We start from the raw sequence: 22,267 nt of genomic DNA, 5'->3' as shown, positions 1-22,267 counted from the left end.
TCTATTTCTTCAGATATTAGTTTAATTTAAACAAAAATTAAATTCACTGTATATTTGCTGAATGTCTACCTATAGATTACAGCTCACTACTTACAGGGTAAGCACAGCAAGCTTACTTATTTAGTAAAAACGCCTACTTCCACACTACATATTAATATATATTTGTTACTTGATAACAAAAAGCAAACTTTGGGGAATAACAGGATAACAAGATGAAAATAAGAAAAATAAATTTTGTATTAAAAGGGATACTTATTAAATAATTACATGATAAGTGCAAATACTTACAGTGTAACTATGGTATAAATACAGATAAGAGGGTAAGAGGGTCCACTTTACATTACAGCCCCCATTTGTTGTACCTACTGTATATCAACAGGTAACAAAGGGGTTTAGATAAAGTAATTTTTGAGAAAAGAGGTGGCAGTGCTAACCCACACTTACCATGTAATATTTAATTATTTATCAATAAGTAAGCTAAAGCATTAGCCTACCCTACCATTAGCTAGCAGAACATGTACTGGCATCTTCAACTTTCCCTACAGTAGCAGCAGACATGTTACTAATCTATTTGGTCCCACACCATAATGTTTATAATTTCCCCTCTGCCCAGGTTTTATTAGCTCCTGTCAAATAATACAACTGGCAAGAAACATGCCATGACATAGGCTGAGGTCATGAACACTGTGACAATTTGTCACATCCGTTTTTGAATCAACAAGAATTTCTAAAGAAACACAAATCACATTTCCCAGGCAAGTGTGCAACTAAACCTTGTGTAGGTCTTGACAACCAGCAGGTTTACCTACAGAATTTGGATGTAATTAAGATAACTAATACTGTTACTCCTCATAATGTCTATGGATCCCTGAGAGGTAGTTAACCCAGCAAATGAAGCCAAGGGCCGGAGGTCTGCTAGAAACCAACAGACAAGGATTTGGTTGGGATTCAGGGGCTTGACCCAAGACACTGCAGCAGAATAGATGTCTGCAGACACAAAAATATAAAGGGTCTTTCTAGCAAATATGAAAGCCCACATGCACCCTTATAAGTTCAAGGTGATGAGACACATGTGGATGTTGGGATAAAGGAATGATGCAAGTGTTAAGATAAATCCACCTCAAGAATCAATCCAACGGTTTCCCAGTGTCCACTAAAAACACTCACTTCAGCCACATTGCTAATGCTCCTTCCTTCTCACATTTTGCTCTACTACCCTCAATAAAATTGACCACAGTACAGCACTGTTTAGTTGCAAGAGTTATGGCAGTGGTGAGTTAACTTTCCTTTTTCAAATGTCACTGGCTGAAACCAGACAAGAGTTTGACTAAGGGCAACTGCTCTGTGTGTCTGCATGTGTAGGTGTTTTGGTTTGGGTTTTTTAGAAACGTGACCATATGGAAATCATTAGATGTGGGCTGATTCAGCATGCTGGCAAATTTATGTTTTTGCTTGTGTGTGTGTGGAATTTTACTTGCCACCTCCAGGTTTAGAAAATCAAGTACCACACCCTCACACTTTCCGCACAGAGAGACACACACACAGTCTATAATTTGGCTAAAGGACTAAAGACACACAACATCTGATCCAGGAGAAAACAGCAGCTGCTGTCATGGCTTCCCATAAATCTTATAATCACATAACACATTGTAAAACACTCAGAAAACCAGAATTACTACTACAAATGTGACACATTGTTGTTAAATTGTGTGATATACGATGACAGCTGTAGTCACTACTATTCGCACAGTGATGACACAAAATTTGAAAGGTCAGGGTCTGTCCTTCTGTTAAGGTTACAGTTGTACAAAGAACATGTTTTTGTATGTAAAACTACAGCAATGTCTAAGAGAGACTTTGTTACTTGTGTTATATTTTAACATAAACTATTAACAAACATTTTTTTCTAAATATCAAAATAAAAAATTCCAACTCTGCTGTCTTACTTTTTATAGTGATAATCTAGTTTCTAAATACAACTCTCTTTGGTAGGATACAGACAAATGAATGATTTTCAGTGCACCACCATTCAGACATTTTCAAACAGTTCATGACCACATTACATTTAGGATTGGGACATTTTCCTTCGCAAATATTTACTTTCCTTCTGCTTAGTTTGTCCAATGATAAGTTTTACTTTTTGGTTTGTGTTATAGTCATAGGTTTCCATACACACAATTGGAGTTAGGGGTGGATGTTATATTAAACAAGTTCATTAAGTGATTTTTATTTTTACAAGATAAAAATGCTAAAGTATACTCAAAGCTAACAAAAAACATAAGGGATTGGGCAAAAAGCAAAAAGAAAACCTTTATCACAGTGTAAGGTAAACCCAGCTAAACCCAAATCCAACATCACTATAGACCTCACTTCTTTGTAAGCCTATTACCCATCAACATTATTTGGGATAATACTGGACTTTATAGGTGCTAAAAAATAGATCAAAGAGTTACACAAACTGAATGTGACGCAATATAATTTTCTAGATAGGTTAAAAAGCAGTGCTCAGATTGGATCTTGCAGATACGCTGTACTTTGAAGCTAGAGCAAGGGACATAAAAAGGATTCAAAAAATATATTAATAGCCTCATTGATCATATTTGTCAGTTTAGAAATCTACAAAATCAACTGTGAAATGATAGTCCATCTATGGAGCACCACACAACCTCTGGCTGTCCATCTAGAGCTGCTGAACACATTAGGCTACTTCCAGTATTAAGCGTAGGAGAGAGGAGTAGAAGGTTAGAGGAAAGTGAGCCAAAGTCAAAGGACATAAAGGGGGCAATGCAAACACTGACAAGAAGATCTAGAGGCTGAGAGAAAGAATGGAGCAAATTGAGCAGGGGAGTAGAGTAACAGGGAGGGAGGGAAAAATGGGGAAAGGAGGGAAAGAGGGAGAGGACAGACATGGTTGAACCCCCTGAACGACATAAAAATGCAAAAGAGGGCTTGGAGCTTTGCAGTCACTCTTACCGACAGCCACATCCACCACTCTTCCATCTCCATATCTCCAGCACTCCTCTCCAATCATCTACAGCAACCCTTCATTGATCTGGACCCCGGGCAAAACCAGTGAGTAGTTACTGCACCACACCGTCATCATGTTGCTACCATTCATCAGTCTGCACAAATGAATGGGAATTTGTATTACAGCAGGTTACTAAACTTGCATGATAATTTACTGGTATTATTTTATTTACTGTATAGATTGTATGCAATCATATGAAAGCAAGCAAATATATAACATGTAAACAGAAAGAAACAGTGTTTCACTGCAATGCAAACACATACAAACAAATACTAAATCTGTCCTCTTTCTATTGTGTTAATATGTACTTTGCATTAGCATGTCATATTATCAAACTAAAGAATTATACTTTTAGGTGGTCTGCACTTGTGATTGTTCATCTAATTCACTAGGACTGTGAATCAATCTATGTGCATTGTGTTAATGCGTAAGTCGGAATTTGTTTCAGTTAAAACAATGCATGCCACTCCTCTGCACAATTACCACACAAATTAGAAGAAAGGAGTAGCAACAAAACCATAGTTCTAAGGAGGAAGACCCACACTTAAAAAAATCTTTATTGAAACATTCAAGGGGTTGCAGGATAACCACCAAGTCACTGATGCCGCAATGATGCATTCAAGGTTAACAAAGTCCAGCAGTATAGCTTTCCTCTGTTAAATAAAATGTATATTAAGGCAGGAATATCAAAAGGTTGCTGCAACAACAGCAACAAATAACAAACTCCATTCTGAAAATCCCAATAGCTTAGCTGAGTTTACCAGTCTAAACAGTGGAAGAAACAATGGAAAGACTTAACTGACAAATGTTCCTTCTGACTCATTTGTCCCACTTTCTGCCAGGCGCTTTGTCCTTTCAATAATTCTCTTTGTCAGTCTTGGCTTGTTCCAGATCTGATTGGAATAGAACAACTTCACAGACTTCATAAATACAGCATTCAAGACAAATAACAACTGACTACCACAAAGCTTTATATATACTCACACAGGGACAGTCAATAAACATGTACAAAAAAGTGGAAAACAAAATCAGTGAACTTGATAAAGTACTTTCTGAGACCAAACTTCTACCTTTGTTTTCCTGTCCCATTTATTTACTATCTTCAGGTCATCTATCCTCCTCCAAATCAGCCATCATTGTCATGGACACCACATGGAACACCTCTGAGATGCTCTACCAACTAATGGTCATGGTGTTGTCACTGGGCCAGGGCATTAATACAATGCCTGTTCCTACTGACAGCCCACTGTGCACGGCCACAGAAACTGCCCAATATAGCCTAACCTTTACCGGCAAGTGGACACAAGCAGCTTTCCCCAAGCAATATCCTGTCTACCGTCCCCCAGCACAGTGGTCAAACCTTATTGGTAAGTGCAATGCTGGTGTGGAACTGTTTTTGTACAGATTATAATTAGAAGCAGATGAAATACTGTATTCTGTTTGAGTAACAGAAAGTAAAATTCAAAATGTCTGTTCTACAACCCCATTAATGATTACTAAAAGCTGAAGAAAAATAACCTGGTCAGTGTATAGAAAATAAAAACAAACAATGTTCTCAATCATGAACCAAAGACAGGAGGAAAAAAGCCATATAACTCAGTTATAAACTATTGGAAAAAATAAATCTTGCTTTGATATCTCTTTGCAGATACTACAAACTATTGCAGACCTGTAGCAACATGTAGCTCTGATTCTCTCCTTTCCTTATGTCTCTCCTCTTAGGGGTGACCCACAGCTCTGACTACCACATGTGGCAGCGTAATGAGTTTGCCAGCAATGGAGTAAGGGAGTTTGCAGAGAAAGGCGAGGCGTGGATGCTGATGAAAGAAGTTGAGGCAGCCGGCGAACGGATCCAGAGTGTTTATGGGATCCTCTCCGCTCCCGCTGTTGTGGGAGGAACAGGCCAGATGAACACTGAGTTTGAGGTCTTCGCCAGGCACTCCTATGTAAGACACTTAACACCTGATTTTCTCCACTCTAGGTCACCGCATCAAGTACAGCTGAGGTTTTTGCTGATAGGCCAATATACAATATACAAAACAATGTGACGATTTTTAAGCCTGTGTCGTCTGATTTTCTTAAAATTGTTGCCAATGCTACAAATTGTAGCAAAGCAGTCTCCAAAAGTAATGGCATCATGTAGATAACATGACAGGAAAGAGTGCGTTAACAATACTGATTTAAAGATGATTTAGTTAAAACAATCTCAAGACTGTTTTTTGAATTTTCTGGGCAAAATAACAACAAAATACAGTATATGAAACTTAAGAAGCAATTGGTTGTTTTATGTCCTTCCTACCAAATATGTGGGTGGTTCAAACTAGGGACACATCTGACCAATAAAAGCCCACATCCAACAAAGCTGGCAAGATATTGGCTTATAAATTTATATAAATATGATAAATATGAATGTATAATTAAACAGGCATATGTTTTATTTTTATTGGCAATTTACTGAATAAAAGTGGAAAATATCTCCTGCCTTTCTCCTCTTTTGTCTTATCTCCATGTCTAACTCTGGCCCACTCCTCATTTCCTACACTCTTTTTTTCTCATCTCTATCCTATTTTTCTCCTCTTGCTAGCTGTCATTTATCGTGCGTATTGTTCCAAGCCCAGACTGGTTCGTGGGCGTGGACAGTGTTGACCTGTGTGATGGTGACCACTGGAAAGAGAATGTGTCGCTGGAGCTTTTCCCATATGATGCGGGAACTGACAGCGGATTCACCTTCTCCTCTCCCAACTTTGAAACCATCCCACAGGACAAAATTACACAGGTGGGTCAGTGTAGTTTTGTTAATACATTAGATGTGTTTTTTTGTTTTTTGTCTTCTGTGCAATATTAAACTACAACAATAAATAAAATGCCAACTGTGATATGCAAATACTTTATTATTGGGAAAAAATCACTAAAACTATACAGCTTTCAAAATCTATTATTATCTACCTTCCACTAATTTGACAGTCAAGTATTTTAGCTTAAAAAAAAAACCCAACACTTTAGTTATCTATTTACTTATCTAAGTTGTTTCTCACTAAATATGTACCATTTTGCTAGTCTGTGTCTTGATGTTTTATTTTTTAAATCTAAAATCATTCATATAAGCACTACTTTACACTACATATTACAGATAGATCATAAGTGATGAATTGCCTATGTGCTATTGCTGTTGCTATCATCTCTACCAACACAATATTTATCAACTGTTATTCCTCCATAGATCACCTCCTCCTTCCCAAGCCACCCTGCCAACTCGTTTTATTACCCCCGGTTGAAGCATCTCCCACCCATTGCCAAGGTAATGCTGACCAAGATAAAGAAGACCAATCAAATCATCAGTTTGCCATTGGAGCCCACCCAGTCCAACCAACTCCCAGCAGAAAATGAGATTGAAGACACACTCATTAGTAAGTATGAATTTTTGTCCTCATGCAGCTTTGATTAAGGAGTCCAGTGCGAGCACAGCACCAGTTCAAGTAGCGTATAAATTAATTAAATTAATAGTAATTAACATCACACACACACACACACACGATTAGCAACTACTGCTATTAACTTACAAAGTAGTAAAGCAAATGCAATGGTTTACATTAGTATAGTATGTATAGTATCCACATATACATCAAGTTTGTAATTTCTGTAGTGCCAAATTCTGATGCAGGGGTTTAAAACAATGCTAGGAACTTGCGTTTTTTTGCTGACTCAGATAAAAGCATTTGGGAACCATTATCGGCCACACACAAACTAAATTATTCCGACCAGAAAGCAGAGAAGCCAAGTGAGTGCAGGCAATCAGAAAATGCCAGGGGCACATCTGGCATCCAGTGGAAACGTCTAAAAATGAGAGATGCAGTATGTAAAATATGATTTTAAGAAAACTATGTCAAGATTTTGCACAGGCACCCAAATAGGATGCAACACATATGTTTAAACAAGTACTAAATCTGTAGGTTGAAGCTGGATTTAATTAAAGTGGGTTCCAGACAGTTAAAATTAAAGAGTCCCTGTTGTACAGATTAGTTGGAACAGTAAAAAAGCCTAACTGCAAGAACAAATACGAAGACAGCTTAAAAAAAAAAAAAAGCTCAAGAGTGTGTCAAATTACCAGTATGGCAAAAATGCAGTGGTAAACCAAACTGTGTAAGTGACTCACAACTCTCCAAAGAAAGTCTAAACAGATGATCTGTCAGGATTGTAATTATTTATTTTTTAATGGGGGAACGGGGGTTAACAAAAAGCATGTTTAACCTGGCTAAAGAGACAGTGCAGTAATCAGATTCACTGTTCAGGGTGACTGTAAAGTTTTCACTCAGCATCACAGACTATAAGACTGTTTCCATGGCTACCCATCAACAAACAACAAAGAGGGGCCAAGAATCTGCTGGGGTTTCCTGTTCTGCTCTCAAGACTCCATCCTAACTCTTCAGCTGTTTATCCTTCCCTTATGTTTTTCCCCAGAGCTTCAACAACATTTCACAGTCACCTGCTCTACATTTTCTGCAAAATATGAAATAGCACAAAAGTCACCATTACTTCTAACAGCATTTTATTAATTTACCTTTTCCTCTGCTTTTAATGGACACACAAGATGACCCAAGATGTCAAAATCAGCATTAATTTGATGTGTATGTCCAGCCATCTACATAATTCCTGTACAGTTTCCTGTCCTGCAACTCAACCAACTCAATCTGTGATACATATTAGCTGTACACAAGCTCAAAACAAGGTTGACTTGAGACAGGCCAGCAGGTTCACAATGTTGGATAAAGAGTGGGAAAAAATAAGTTCAATGATTTCATTAACCATTAGGTTATCTGAAAAAATTAATGAGAAAGACAGCTTCCATTCCTTGTATTACAACCAAGGTGCCTTTAAGCAAAGTGGTAAATCTTTATTAGCTGCAGCTGACTCATTAAGTGGTATTTTAAAGTGAGGTACTGGTAAATTGAAGGGATTGGCAAAAGCCCAACAACAAGGTTAAAAAAATCTATAACAGCTGAACATTATTCTGGCATGACAGCACTGCCAAGAATCTATAATGAGAAGCTGTTGATTCATACAGAGCTGTAGATAGACCGCAACGCACAATTTACTACAATTCCATTACTTTTTTCATATTTTTTGAGACAAATATGAGTTGAAGAGCAGTAATCTTCCCTATTAGATAATATATTTAAGCTCTTTTCTGCACAAAGCTTATAAATCCAAACTCAAATGTCCACTCATAAACATCCTTATAATAACAAAGAAAAGCAAGGTAAAACACAAGGTAGAAAGCACCATCTCAGCAAAACAACAAACAAAGCCTATATGTTAATGAGATTATAATTTCCCTTTCTCTGTGCAGATACCCCTCTGGACTGCGAGGTGTCAGTGTGGTCTCCCTGGGGCTTGTGCAAAGGCAAGTGTGGAGACTCGGGCATACAGCACCGCACACGCTACATCCTCATGCACCCAGCCAACAATGGAGCAGCCTGCCCCCTGCTGGAGGAAGAGAGGACGTGCTTCCCAGACAACTGTTTATGACTAAGCCAAGAAAGAAGAAAAAAGAAAGAGAGAAAAGAGAAAAATGAGAGGAAAGCCAGGAAAGAGAGAAAAGGGAAAAAGGGACGAAGACGGAGAAACAACAAAAGAAGGTCTTCCATATAGTCACAAGATGTATAAATGTGGAGAACCACACACCGTTCTTTCCTTCCTGGCCATGTTGTCTTACTGTGGGAAGGACTAATGTACTGATAGAGAATATGAACTTGATGTCAAGCCATGTTAACCCCATGTTGCGATGTTTCCCTTGCCTTTGTATTGCAGGTCAGTGATGCTGCCACTGTAGGTCAGTAGAGAAGTGTTGTGTTAGCTACAGTATGTGAGTTTCAACAAAGCCATTAACTGAAAAAAACATGTTCAGTATCTCAATTTAGTTTGACATACCAGAAGTTCACATATTTCTCTGTACACAGGCTTTCCCTGCAGTTTTTTACTTGCACATTAAAAAAAAACTATTTAAACAATACATAAGAAATATAATGTTCCACCAAAGATCTACTTAGGAGACTATCCAAATAATATCAGCTCACAGGGAAAAATATGATGCTTCAAGAGCAAAATGGTACTAGCAGAAACGTCAGGCAGAAATCAATAAGCTGCATTCAGAACATGTTTTTTAAGACAATGTAGTTGTTTTCTTGAAGACAAAAAATATATTTATTGACAGGATTTTAACCTGTACTGTACAGTATATCAAATCTGATGTATTGATCTGTAATAATTTGTAATACTTTATATTATGATATAATTTCAGTGCAGAAATTGTTTTATTAAAAAACAATGTATACATTTTTTGTTTTCTGTATTGTCAATAAAATGTAAATATATCTAAAGATATTTTGGCCTTATTGATAAATGCTTGATAAATGTTTCTGCAAGTTTGCATGTTTATTTTCCAACTTGTTTCCTATAATCTCAACTTTAATTTCAACTGAGAAATATATTATTACTAACACTGGGGATGCATGGTCAGATTATGTGTTGGGACAATAGATTTTACCTCAATGATCTCAGTTCAAGCCTCAGTGTTGGCTCAAGCTCACCATGATGAAGTGTTAGTCATAAAATGAATAAAGGTGTAGAGCAGTTAACCAAATGTTCATCATGGGACCAGTATTCTCATGAAGCTCACTCCATGCTGTGACATTACACTGGAGCAGATCACAATATGTACTTGGAGTACCATTTAATAGGCAGAACAGACACCAGTTGCACATAAAGTAACCCCTTTTTTGGGACAGGCTAAAGCCAACCCAATTCAAAACACATTGAAAAGATCTTCAGTGAACACTATTGGTGTAAATATATAGGAAATCACTTTTAAGTATACTTATCAGTATTTTGAACTCACCAATTTAGGTTGTAAAATATGGTAGAGTGATAGTTACACATGGCAGTGAGTTACAAATGGTGGTAGTTATTAGTTTTACTTAGATAAATTAGAGTGGAAGTCAAACAGTATATAAATCATCCATCCATCCATTATCTGTAACTGCTTATCCTGTTTAGGTTCATGAGGGGGTGGAGTCTGTCCCAACTGTCACTGGTCGAGAGGCAATGTACACCGTGGACAGGTCGCCAATCCACGTCAGGGCCAACAGAGAGAGACTTACGAAGACAGATAACCATTTACACTCACATTCACACGTACGGCCATTTTAGAGTTACCAATTAACGTAACATGCATGGCTTTGCACTGTGGGAAGAAACTGGAGCACCCAGAGGAAACCCACGCAAGCACGGGGAGAACATGCAAAAACCACGCAGAAAGGCCCAGCCTGCAAGGGACTCAAAGTGGGGGCCTTCTAGCAGTGAGGCGGCAATGCTAACAACTCCACCACTGTGCTGCCCTGTATAAATCAATGGTTCTTAAAAATGGAATGCATTATTTTACTGGAAGGTACAATATTGTTTAGTATCCACACACTATATGTAAAACTACTGAAGTGTAGGAGAAGAGGGTAATCAGATTATTTGGAAAAGCTTTTACAGATGCTAAATGTAAAGGGGGTTTATTCTGTGTGTGGGTGATTTCATCTGAGGTAAGCATATGGCATCTATTGTATATTACAGTTCAGATTACATTTTCCACTCAATTTCCAAAAAGATTTGGATTGTGTTTCATGGTGAAGTAGTATTTGCTTTGGAGACGGTTAAATGGTGAAAAGCATGTTAATAATGGATATAAATTCAGAAAGAAATTTAAAAAGGGTTAGCAGGCTGGGGTGATTAGTGCCTTCGACTAATTTGTTAAGATTTCTCATTTGGAGAAAAGGAGATTAGGAGGAAATGGCCCCTGGGACCAGACGTTTGATCGGCTCTCCACCCATTCTTTTGGTTATTTGACCTGTTTGTGGTAATTATACATTGGTGTGTAGAAGTTTTATGTCTGTGTTTGGTCATTTTGTGTCTGCTTTTGGTCACTTTCAGTCTGTTTTTACTCATTTTACACCTCTTTTGTATAGTTCCCATCATTTTTTGTTTTTTAACTGGAATATTTCAAACTCGAAATATAAACTTTATTGTTAAAGGCTCTGGTTGATGGGTCTCTGGGCCTACAGTTACTCCTTATAGCACAAATCAGCATCTGTAACTTTTGATTTAGTTTTGTAATTGCAGAGCAGGTACTTGGTTTCCAAGTGTTGAATAAGTTTACATTAGCATGTCTAATACTTTGATCCAGCATTTATTATGCTCTGTTGTATGTTTGTTATATATTTTCTGTGCTAAAGAATTAGAAAATACTGTTGCCTGCTTGCATGCCAATGTGTCATGAGCTCTGCTGTGAGTCATCAGAGCCTATGAATCACTATTTCAGCAAATATTATTGGCTCCACGGTTAACCAATCACAAAACAACCAGAAAGCCTTGTCACACAAAGTAGCACCTGTGCATTTCTCACACAAATTGTTTCCCTCATAGCCTTCAACTTTAAATATGTTAAATAGGACTTGGGTATCTAGCTATAGTCGAGGAGTAGAACTTCAGTCTTGACTTAAAATTAGCTCACTGAAGAAAATAAATTTAGTCATTTTTAAGTGCATTGTAATTTAATAGCTCACTCTTTACTGAAAATGGGACTGCGAGGCATTGGCATTTTTCTCCAGTATTACCTGATGTTTTCTGCAGCCATGTTTTTTGATCTCGGCGAGCAGGAGGAAAAGTGCATTATTAAGGAGATTCCTGAAGACATGCTGGTGACTGGTGAGTCCTGGAGAGGGAATATTGCTCCCAAGTGTCATTCACATTTCAACAGATCTAATTAATGTAGAATTTGATTTTGAAAGTGCACTTTGGCTTACTGTTGAATTATACAGATTATTGTTATACAAACTTTCATGACTGTATGTTTATTATTTCAGTGTAAGTGCATAAACCATTTATGCCTCAATATATGCTAAATACTTTCAAACTGCCCATTAAGTGCTGCCTTCTCTGTTTGTTCCTGGGTGAAATTTGTTTTTACAAGCTCAAAAACATGTGAAGGGATATGAAAATACCAATATCACAAATGCTAAAAGCTTACCATCGATCATCACTACTACTGTGTGGGCTTGTGCACATTTAAAGTACAGTATATATATGCACTCATGTATGAGTGTCTCCTAATTTCAGGTCATTTCTTGTTGGAGCCTTGGGATTTGAAGATGCTCACTCACTCTGTTCACCTTGGTGTCACTGTAACAGTCAGAGACCCCGACCATGAGGTACTGCATTCACAGGACAGCTTTATCACTAAGCCAGAGTCACTCAAACATGTGTGTGATGGTACGTTAAAGCACGTGCTGGGTGCTTTCCCCATTTAAACAAAACCCAAACTTAGTTAAAAGCCTTTGAACTGCGTTAGTAAAGATCAGCAATGCACAAGTCTATTGACAAAAAATGTTTCTGCTAGTTCTGCTTCCTGCGTAAATATTGGCCTAACTGTGTCTTTCTTTTTCTCAAGGTTCTGATGTCGAAACGCTTTGGTAAACTTGGTAAATTCACTTTCACAGCTCACACTTCTGGTCAACACTACCTTTGCTTCCAAACCAACTCCACAAGGTTTGCTGTTTTTGCTGCAGAACGGCTGGTGAGACCTGTGGAGACACAGAGAAGCAATTTATGTAAAAGACACAAAAAAAAGAAATACATACAGTACACTATTAGCCAATCGCATAAAACCTTCTGCTAACCCCCTTTACATCTTACAGTAATGCCTGCTTTAAACACATTGAGAAGATTAGGTTAAGTCAAGGTTTTTTATTTATCCAAGGTAGATTTACTGAGAGGCTTTCTCAGATTAAAAATTATAACTTGTTGACTTGTGATAAAAAGCAACCTAAACATTTGGGTGACAAGGTATTATGTTACATAACACTGAAAATCTTTATGTTCTGGGGTGTTGGCTAAATAAATAATGATAACTAATGCCAAAGTACTGTGCTAGATAAAATGATTTTTTATATTTTGTTCATTGCATTCTTGTACACTATTACTCAAGATATAAGACTAATCAATGATTACAAAAGACAATCAAAATGCTGCCCTCTAAAATTGTAACATATTTGAATATAACCACCCAATTCCTCCCCACAACACAGAAACTACATTTGGATGTTCAGATGGGAGAGCACTCAATTGACCACAATACCGACAAGACTAAAGACAGCATGGTGACTCTGGAGAACAACCTCAGGCACCTCATACATCAGATGACATACATCACCAAGCAGCAGGAGTATCAGAGGGTAAAGGAAAAGTCTTTTTTTTCATTGTTCAGCCTGAGTTGAAATAAAACCTGCAGTGTAAGAGTTTTTCTCCGAAAGAGGCTTCCAATATTAGTGGGGAAAATCTTTCAAGTACAGCCAGATTTAACATCCATTTTCCTTATCTTGTTTATTGCCTGACCTCATTCAGGAGAAAGAGGAGGTATTTCGTCTGATCAGTGAGGAAACCAACAGTAAAGTGTTCTGGTGGGCTGTGGTGCAGACCTGTATCCTGCTCTCAGTCGGTTTTTGGCAGATGAAACGACTTAAAGACTTCTTCATTGCCAAGAAGCTGGTCTGATGGGAGCCTCTGACCAGCACTCAGTGCTTACTACTACTATCCGGTAACCTGCAGCAAGGATGATTTATGTCCATAAATACTAGCAAATTAAAAAGTCTCCCTTTGACACATGGGCCACACAGGTGGTCATAATACATACTTTGTAGGATGAAAGGGTGAAAACTGTTTGTTCATGTTGGTAGGACAACATCCACATTTACTGCAATGAATCAGTTACTTGTTTGCGTATCACAGACATAAAACAAATCACTGTCGAATTGACAAAGTTGCCAAAACATACTGTATTTACTGTGATTTTGTCCCGGTTCATTTCTTGCCCTTGACATGTTTAATACATTTAAGGTTTGTAATCTGCATAGTCCTTTAAGTTTGAGCACAGTTGTTAAGTAGGTATGGTTTAACGGAATAAAAATGATGACTAACTAAATACTTGAATAAACTAGTATTATGGACAATAAATATTTTGTGCTTTCCTAATTTTGAGCTTTAAATATAACTTACTGTATGAGCCAACCAGGGTTTCCTCTGTTTTATGTTGTGTATTGCAAGGTTAATTAGATTATGAAGTATAAGTGTACTGATGATGTCATTAATGACGTCAGATGGCTTTTAAAAATTACAATTAGCGTGAAATAACCTGTAAAATTTGCATTAACTATTTGTTAATAATACTATCTTAGCTAGCGCTAGATAGCTAGCTTAACAATCGCAGAGCGTTAGCATGAGCTAAAGTTAAGTTAGCTAATGCCTCGCTGAAACCAACGCTGGTACGTTACGTGCTACAAGGTCCATTTTAAAAGCTTAATTTGGTCATTAATCAACGTCAACAGAGAAGGAGCATGTCTGTAAATCGAAGGGAGTTTACACGAGTCAACTTTGTATTAACTCAACAACTAACGCTAGCCTAGTTCACCCTATTGCTAGCTGCAGACTTCCAACTTTCACAGATCCCCCCGTTTAACGTTAGCTAACTTAGCATTTAGCTTTACCTGCAGCGGGAAAATCTGGCCCAGGTAAGGTGATAAACCCTCTAGGTAAGTGACTGTAGGGATGTAAAGTGACCCCAAATTTAAATGCAGCATATTTTATTAGCTCTCACTTGTTTGTATTGCTCTAACGCCGACTAAATTAAGATACTCGCCAAGGAAGAATTGTGGTCATTTCACATGTCCTAGTTAACCTGTAAAACACCATCTTTTGTAGCGCTTGCAAATGTCTTACTGGATCTGCTGCAACTCCTGCTTCCTTTCCCCGAGTGCTGACCGAAAACTGGCTCTAACAACCTGTGGCCATGTCATCTGTAGTTTATGTTATCAGAAAGGTACTTTTACTTCGATTTCACCTGTTCAAATGTGCCATGCCTGCCGCTCCAGTCCTGTCAAAGTGTGACACGACAGGGACATCTGTTGGACTTAACGTGTTATTACAGAGTTGAAAGCTCTGTTGTACACCACGAGTAAGCTTTCGAGCAAAAACTGTCAACTCTAAAGCTTCTCTAAGAAGCTTTTATTAAGAAGTTTTTTTTTTTTTTTTATCAAATTTTAATGTGGGAACCACATTAATTAAAGATCATATACACCATGGGTCTGTTTTCAATGGGCCTAATCAATCAAAGCCTCAAGAGTTTAATTATATTTAAATCTATTCTGGCTCTCAGTATTAGACACAAGGGCTCCACTTACAGTAACAGCACTTTGAAGCGCCCATTTTGTTCAGTTCATATGTTGGATTCAGGCTGGGCATGTTGCTTATTCAGTACATTCTGGGAAGGACTATATGGCTTTTATTTGTTGCTTTACAACTTTTTTTCAGGCAAACAAGACAAGTGTTTAATATGTAATGCCAAATGCCAAGTATCACCTCTCTCCGACAAAGTAAGCATATTCTTATTAAATGCCATCCCTGAGTGGTTGTGGGGCTGTATACGTGGGGTGACAGCATACTTCATATCTTTACAAACTGTCTTTATATTTTATAGACTGTTATTTACCATCCCATCATGCTTACAGTCATGTGAAATGTCTTCGTTTCAGAGCAGCTCAGAGGTCAAGGCTTTGTTTACGGACATCAACGCCGTCGCAACCAAGCACTTTAAGGAAACTAGCAAAGTTTGGTCACGTTCTTGATTCACATAATAAATTCACATAACAGTCCTGAACTTAGTAAATTACACCTAACTTAATAACATTCAGCTAATTCCAGTCTTTTATTATTAGAAGTAACAAAAATGGTCAAGCAGTGAATAAAAAAAGTTGATAGTAAAATAATGAAAATTACATTACTTGGTAAATGAAGTACTTGCAAAAGTTTGCCCCTCCCCCTCCCGCCTTTATAAATTAGTTAACAACTTTATTGTAGCACTAAATATTATGGTGATTTAAAGAATGTTTGCTTTATTTTATTTGCATTTTCAAAATAAGGGGATGCAAACTTTTGCGCCCAACTGTAGAATCATTTCTTTTCCTCTCTCAGGTAATAATGTTCCAGGCACAGCATCAAAAAAGACTGTTGACTCACTACAAGCAAAGGGTGAGAAAAATAAATTTAGCTTCTCTTCATATGAACTACAGTCTTATTCTGAGGTTTAGCGTTTTCGCTGTGTTTTATCAATTATAGAATGAGAAACTAGAGGAGATATTAGTAAAGATGAAGCAAGAAATGCAGCAGATGACAAAGTATGTTAAACCTCACATTTATAATACAGTTTCATACAAATTTTCAAACTGCAGTTTATTAAAAGTTGAGATTTTGTTTTTCTCCCCTTTAAAGAAAGATAAATGAACAGAGTGCCTACATTTCAAAACTGGAAAACTCTCTTCAGCATCTGAGGTAATGCACACAGTGGATATTTACAAGAAATTATTAAAATATGAGTAATCACTTTTTCAGTGCTTGCAATTCTGATCTGTAGTTTTCCTACCCTAGGAGCCATTATGCTGAATAATTATCCGACCTTTAAGTCAAGCAATAACAAGCGTTTGGCTAATCGTTTTAACTTCTCATTCAACAGGTTATTCTTCACTCACACACAATTATAACATTAAATGCTGGCTGTCCCAAATCTTGGCCATGCATTAATATTAATATTGCACATTAAATAAAATTGTTTAAAAAGTTTAAATAATCTATGACTCGTGTCAAAATCTCTAATGATTTGGAATAATAAAGTAGCATGTGACTTATTCACTTTAGCAGCATTGTACCATAAAGATGTATTTACAATCAGCTTGGCTGTTAGTGCCTCACTTCTCACTAGGTGTCACTACTGGAACATTTACTGCTGCCTTGTTACATCCAGTTTTTTTGCTCTGGAATTTCCTTATTTATACCAGCAAGTAATCCCTTTTCACAAATGTTCAGTAGATGGTAAAGGCAGAGAAATGCAAAGAAATGGTTTATCTGCTCTTAGGGCACCTTGAAGGAAGTAGGACCCATTTTCAAAAACAAAAACTTAATTAGAGCAGCTAAGGCAGATTGTTTAGTTGGCATTGATTAACAGTGTTTATTATTGTTCTTACTCAGCGTCAGAGCCTCATCAGTCCCTCAGATGCGTCAAAGTTCCCACACTCCACATGGACATAAACCAGGTAAATAATAGTACTGCGGTTTTCTTGAGCTTAATGGCAGACCAACCTGTACAGCAACTAATTCATCCGTAAGACCCTGAACTGACATTCACATTTACACAAACACTAAATTGGTATTGAATTTACTCTGACACACACACTGTTAATCTATCGTACTTTATATACAGTATTTTAATGTATAATATTCAATGATTGTTTGTTGCTAACATTAATTTTTGTGTCCAGTCACTGTATTCATCATTAACATAATCTGTGACAAATGATGACTTAAAAATAACACGGTTTCTATTATATAGTATAATACTTTACATTACTTCTTTGCAGCCTCACTCCAAACCACTGAACCACATCAGAGACAAGTCTGACTAGATCTACTAAAGACTGAAATCAAAATCACAAATCAGCTCTTATTAATCGTCCTAATGCTGTTTTTCTCTATTTTTTTAATAATTCAACACTGGTATTTTAATTTAAAGAAATATGATTAGAAGAAAAAACAACCTCATTCTGCCTAAACAATGCCTTAGTTACTAAAATCGTTCTCTCAACTCTGAGGCTGTAATAGATAAAGTTGGTAATCTGTGACAACCCTGACTTAATGGAAAAGATTATCTTAAGTACTGTAATAGGAATAGACCACATACCCAAAATATATTTATGGGTTCAGAATGGACAGGCAGTTTGGTCAAGACTACTGGTTGCACATAATCGGTTCCACATATTTCTTATGGTAATACTGGTAAGGAAATTCAAGATGGGATACATACAGAAAAAGCGAAAGCCAGCAGACTTATGAAGAAAGACCCAGAACTCTTGTGAGCCTGGTCATTTGAGGGCAATGACTGATCATTCAGTTTGACGCACTAAATGTTTCACCTGTGAACATTTATACACCTACTAATGTCTCTTTACCATTGATGGATGTTAATGTGTTACTGTGTCTTGTTTGCCTGTAGTTCTACAGATCCCATATAACTCCCCCATGTCACAACACTTATCAACTACTAATGTGTGAGTATTGTCCCTTTTCTAATGTTTCAATGTAATACTTTTAATTGTTAACCTGCTCCTTCTCTGGTATGCTCCCACCTTCACACCATCTCAGTTTTCAAATTTACCCTTATTTGACTCTCATTTTGCCCCAGACCTCGTAAGAGATAATGAAAATTTAGGAGGTATTTCACAGTGCAAACAAGTGATATCCTGGGTTCAACCCCAGTGTCTCAGATGTTAGCCTCAGCTGCTGTATAGTTTTGCCCTGCCTTGTGGCTATCTACAAACACACCTGAATAAGCTAAGCTTTGCTTTGGTTTAGTCAGGAATCCCTATTGGGTTTCCTAGACACCGTTGACACAGGATTGATTAGTTGGCCAAATTTAATAATGCAAATGTTATTTTATTCTCTGAGACTTGAAGTTTTTTATTGATTGAAAACAGTCTAGATGACGAGTTAGGGATATTAACTCCATCTGTGACAATACAAGTAATAATACTGTAACTAACTACATTTAAATTAGTTAAAATACATCATATACATTACACATTATCACATAATTTCTAAAATAATATGCGTAATCTTAATCTTTAATCTCTGCAAAATCTATCAGTAAATGGGCTTCACACTCTCTTTGAAAGGATATTTCAGTATTTCCCAGTAATTGGCTTCTTATAAAAAAGTCACTGCTGTAGTGCTCAGCCAACTGAACGAACCAGACTAATGAAATATGCTTGTCCACAGAGCTGAAAATATGGACGTGGATGAAAGGTGTCTGTTTAGGAAAGTAAGTAAATATAAGTAAGTATGTTATTTTACCTACGGTCCAAGCCTGGTAGAAATTGGGGAGGGTTGCGTCAAGAAGGACATCAAGGCGTAAAAACTGTGCCAAATCAACATGCGGACAATGATCTGCTGTGGCGACCCTGAACTCACGGGATAAGCTGAAAGGACAAAATAAAATTAAAAAATGTCCATCTAGCAATGTAATTTGTTTAATACATTGAAATATTTTAGATCGCTCAAGGTCATTCTGCATTGTGCCATTTTATTTATTACATAACTCCACTGAAAATAAAACAAACAAATAAACAAAAATTAAAAGGTTGACTTGGGCTGTTTCTCTCTTTCTCTTTCAGCCTAACTCTGTCCCCAGACTGTCATTAATCAGTCCTCCCCAAGACGGACGAATGGGTATATGCTTTGCACTTGTCAGAAAACTTAGTGGACGCTCTACTAACTATAGAAAGAAACATAGTCTGTGGTTGATTTTTTTCCTTGCTTGGAAGTAAAGAGGAATGTTATGCTAGCTAAGATATAACACAGTTAGGTTGCTACACTGACAAAGACAACATCGCATTGCATTTGACAAAGTGATCTTGCTGCCTAACCTTTTATGGACACCATAGTTGACCACCTACAGTGGTTAGACCAATGCAGATGTTGTCTTATGTTATGCTTAGGATTATATCTGCCTAGCTCCTTCTCTTTGATTAGGTTATTTAGTCTTTTAATGAATTTGACCTTTGCTGTGCTAGATAAATTAGGTGACAGTCCTGAAATACTATTAAAATTGTGTAGATGCTCATGATATGCATGTGCGTGTTTGGTTGAGTGAATATTATACTGAAGGACAGCATCTATTTTTACCAGCACTAATTGATTGATTCATTTAAAATGCTCAGATGATTTGATTTATTGTTATTATGAGATAAGCGAAAGGCAGTGGCTTAGTTGGTAGAGTGGTTGCCTCTACGACCATAGGGTCGGTAGGCGTGCAGTTCAGTGTCTGTGGACAAGACACTGAACTCCCCAACACCCCATCCCCAGCCGTGCAGTACCTGTCCCAAACCCAGTAGAAAATGGGGAGGGTTGGGTCAGCAAGGGCATCCAGCGTGAAAGGTCTGCCAAATCAACATGCAGACAAATGATCCGCTGTGGTAGAGTGGTCGCCTGCTGACGTCATCCCCTGAACTCACAGGATAAGCTGAAAGGACAAAAAAAATAAAGTAGATGAGGTTGGCTTGAGATATTTATTGTAGTGCTCTCTGTAGCAGACAGTTGTGTATATGCCAAGAGTGTTTTTACATCCTCTGTACATGTTTGTGTGAAGTGAAAATTGTGAAATACTAATTACTTTGGAAGATGACTCATCCATTTATCTTGTCTTCCTGGAGGCTTTTCCAAATGAAACTTGCAACCAAGAGACACAGAAGACTATAATCACCCCAAAATGTCAGATGTGCTTTTTAAATCGTTATAAGCCATTATATGTAAGAACTGTGTTATGGATTAATCGTGGCTTTATCTGATAACATGTTTAGGCACCATCCCTCAGAGATCTTCCAACCAAAACACCGTGGCCAAGCACTCAGCATGCTCAGCTACAGTCAGGTGATTTCATCTGTCTACAGTATATAATCATTTGTGGTACACTTGACATATATTTAAAAAGTTATGAGCAGTCAAGCCCATTCAAATATTAATTAAGGTTTTCCCAGCTTAACGTAACAAAAAATAAATAAAAGGATAAATCTGGTGATTCTGTATTTTGTGTGTGCACCAAAGCCAACAATGAATTCATCCCATCAAAAAATATTGTCTATGTAGGGGCCTGGTGGATCAGTAACACTGGGTTGGGATACAGAAGGCTGCGGGTTGGAATCCCACCACCACCAGGTGTGGACCCGCCCAGCCAACAAGGGCCACCTTGGTGCCGGCTGCGAGCCTGGATAAAAATGGGAGGCTTGCGGCAGGGAGGGCCAATTCATGCCAAGTGAAACGTGCGGAACACGTTCCGAAAGCCGTTGATCTTTGAACAAATATTGACTATTCAGCTAAAGCCTGATTGATCTTGTTCCTCTGAACCAAAAAATTGTCATACATTGACTCTATTAGTGTATATGTAGCGTTTCTAATATATTGCTCTTACTGACATGTTCTTTCATTGCAGTGATCACAGCCACCAATACTCACTAATGCCCCAAATCTATGGTTAAACATATTCAAGTTTGAATAACCTTAGCTAAAAGCAACAGTGGCCAGTCATTGTAGGCATTTACAAAGTCCTAATAAAAAAAACAAAAAAACAGTACATTTTAGCAAAATTGAAAAGTGTTGACAGCTAAGCTAAACACAGGGTTGGATTCGATCTATTCAGAGTAATTGTTGACAATAGCAGAAGCACTGTATAGAATATCACCAGCTGTCTCCTTTAAGAAGTGTGTGTAGCTGTTCTAGAAGTACTTGATGTATTTTTTCTTTTTCTTTTTCTTTTTTTTACTCTTTCCAGTAAAAACCTTTGAGAAGTGAGAATTCTATAAAAGGCTGTGGTCAGGTTAATGTTGATTTTGAATGAGCCAGAACTAGTAACAAAGACTCAAAATAATATCACTTCTAATGGTAGAAGAACGCTGTTTATATCCTCTGCTTTTTTCTGTTTGAAATGATCTTTTATATATCATTTAAGTAAAGGGAGTTCTCATCAATTATGTCTCACACACTGAAAGAATTCCTCTGTCAATAGTTTTTTCATTGCACCCGCACAGCGAGTTAATTCTCCTGTCCTCTCACAGTCGTTTTCAGGTGACCCCAGATATTTCCTATGGCCAAAGTTCCGGATGGAAGTCTCCCATCTTCAAACCTCCTTCATCCTTTAGACACTCTGTCTCCTCCCTGACCTGCCTTCCTCCTTAACAAAAACACACATTTATGCATTCATGAAGAATGTAGAGGTCATACAGACCACTGACATGTACATAGATGCCGGTCACAACCTAATATGAATTGTTTGTGTACTGTAAGTAAATGTATTTGGCTCAGACAAAAGTTTGTTGTTCATCTCCAGTCTATTAAACAAATAGTGACATAAGGCTTGTTGCTGTTATATGACACTGGATCTTTGTTAACTTAATATGTGGAGTGTTGTTTTTCAGTTTCTGGCTTGGGTTTACCTGCAGGCGATCCTACTAAAGTGCATCTGTGTTGGTGGTATGTCGTCAAAGGTCAGGCTTTTCAGTGGAGTCGGTGGCTTAGCCATGTTATGAAAGTAAACTGCTTTCATTA

At 37.5% G+C, this 22,267-nt stretch overlaps 3 protein-coding genes across 3 annotated transcripts; all 3 read left to right on the top strand.

Moving 5' to 3' along the window:
• Positions 1-2,904: 2,904 nt before the first annotated feature.
• Positions 2,905-9,326, top strand: spon2b (spondin 2b, extracellular matrix protein). The gene is made up of 6 exons (XM_067519582.1): positions 2,905-3,072; positions 4,135-4,395; positions 4,751-4,974; positions 5,613-5,804; positions 6,249-6,435; positions 8,376-9,326. The coding sequence occupies exons 2-6, from the start codon at positions 4,170-4,172 to the stop codon at positions 8,552-8,554; spliced, it is 1,008 nt and encodes a 335-aa protein (XP_067375683.1). The 5' UTR covers positions 2,905-3,072; positions 4,135-4,169; the 3' UTR covers positions 8,555-9,326.
• A 2,151-nt stretch (positions 9,327-11,477) lies between these two features.
• Positions 11,478-14,079, top strand: si:ch211-255i20.3 (transmembrane emp24 domain-containing protein 11). The gene is made up of 5 exons (XM_067518665.1): positions 11,478-11,776; positions 12,188-12,279; positions 12,519-12,644; positions 13,156-13,302; positions 13,472-14,079. The coding sequence occupies exons 1-5, from the start codon at positions 11,647-11,649 to the stop codon at positions 13,619-13,621; spliced, it is 645 nt and encodes a 214-aa protein (XP_067374766.1). The 5' UTR covers positions 11,478-11,646; the 3' UTR covers positions 13,622-14,079.
• A 532-nt stretch (positions 14,080-14,611) lies between these two features.
• On the top strand, positions 14,612-21,898 carry LOC137134559 (probable E3 SUMO-protein ligase RNF212). The gene is made up of 12 exons (XM_067519480.1): positions 14,612-14,942; positions 15,434-15,495; positions 15,655-15,729; positions 16,094-16,150; positions 16,238-16,296; positions 16,391-16,450; positions 17,144-17,208; positions 18,165-18,219; positions 18,947-18,989; positions 19,342-19,396; positions 20,527-20,596; positions 21,778-21,898. Exons 1-12 carry the CDS (start codon positions 14,834-14,836, stop codon positions 21,896-21,898), a joined length of 831 nt encoding a protein of 276 aa, XP_067375581.1. The 5' UTR covers positions 14,612-14,833.
• The last annotated feature ends 369 nt before the right edge of the window (positions 21,899-22,267 follow it).

This window comes from Channa argus, chromosome 10 (assembly GCF_033026475.1).
Source record: "Channa argus isolate prfri chromosome 10, Channa argus male v1.0, whole genome shotgun sequence".
Lineage (NCBI taxonomy): Eukaryota > Metazoa > Chordata > Actinopteri > Anabantiformes > Channidae > Channa > Channa argus.
Note: the sequence above shows the minus strand (reverse complement) of the source record. Positions and strands in the feature narration are given on the sequence as shown.

What these genes read in the sequence shown, in the direction of transcription:
- LOC137134559 (XM_067519480.1), top strand. Translation starts at nt 14,834, where the DNA reads ATGTCTTACTGGATCTGCTGCAACTCCTGCTTCCTTTCCCCGAGTGCT. An exon ending in TATCACCTCTCTCCGACAAA is followed by an intron (nt 15,496 to 15,654) that starts GTAAGCATATTC and finishes TCTTCGTTTCAG; the next exon opens with AGCAGCTCAGAGGTCAAGGC. An exon ending in GCATGCTCAGCTACAGTCAG is followed by an intron (nt 20,597 to 21,777) that starts GTGATTTCATCT and finishes GTCCTCTCACAG; the next exon opens with TCGTTTTCAGGTGACCCCAG.
- si:ch211-255i20.3 (XM_067518665.1), top strand. Translation starts at nt 11,647, where the DNA reads ATGGGACTGCGAGGCATTGGCATTTTTCTCCAGTATTACCTGATGTTT. An exon ending in TGAAGACATGCTGGTGACTG is followed by an intron (nt 11,777 to 12,187) that starts GTGAGTCCTGGA and finishes TCCTAATTTCAG; the next exon opens with GTCATTTCTTGTTGGAGCCT. An exon ending in AGCAGCAGGAGTATCAGAGG is followed by an intron (nt 13,303 to 13,471) that starts GTAAAGGAAAAG and finishes GACCTCATTCAG; the next exon opens with GAGAAAGAGGAGGTATTTCG.
- spon2b (XM_067519582.1), top strand. Translation starts at nt 4,170, where the DNA reads ATGGACACCACATGGAACACCTCTGAGATGCTCTACCAACTAATGGTC. An exon ending in TCTTCGCCAGGCACTCCTAT is followed by an intron (nt 4,975 to 5,612) that starts GTAAGACACTTA and finishes TCCTCTTGCTAG; the next exon opens with CTGTCATTTATCGTGCGTAT. An exon ending in GATTGAAGACACACTCATTA is followed by an intron (nt 6,436 to 8,375) that starts GTAAGTATGAAT and finishes TTCTCTGTGCAG; the next exon opens with ATACCCCTCTGGACTGCGAG.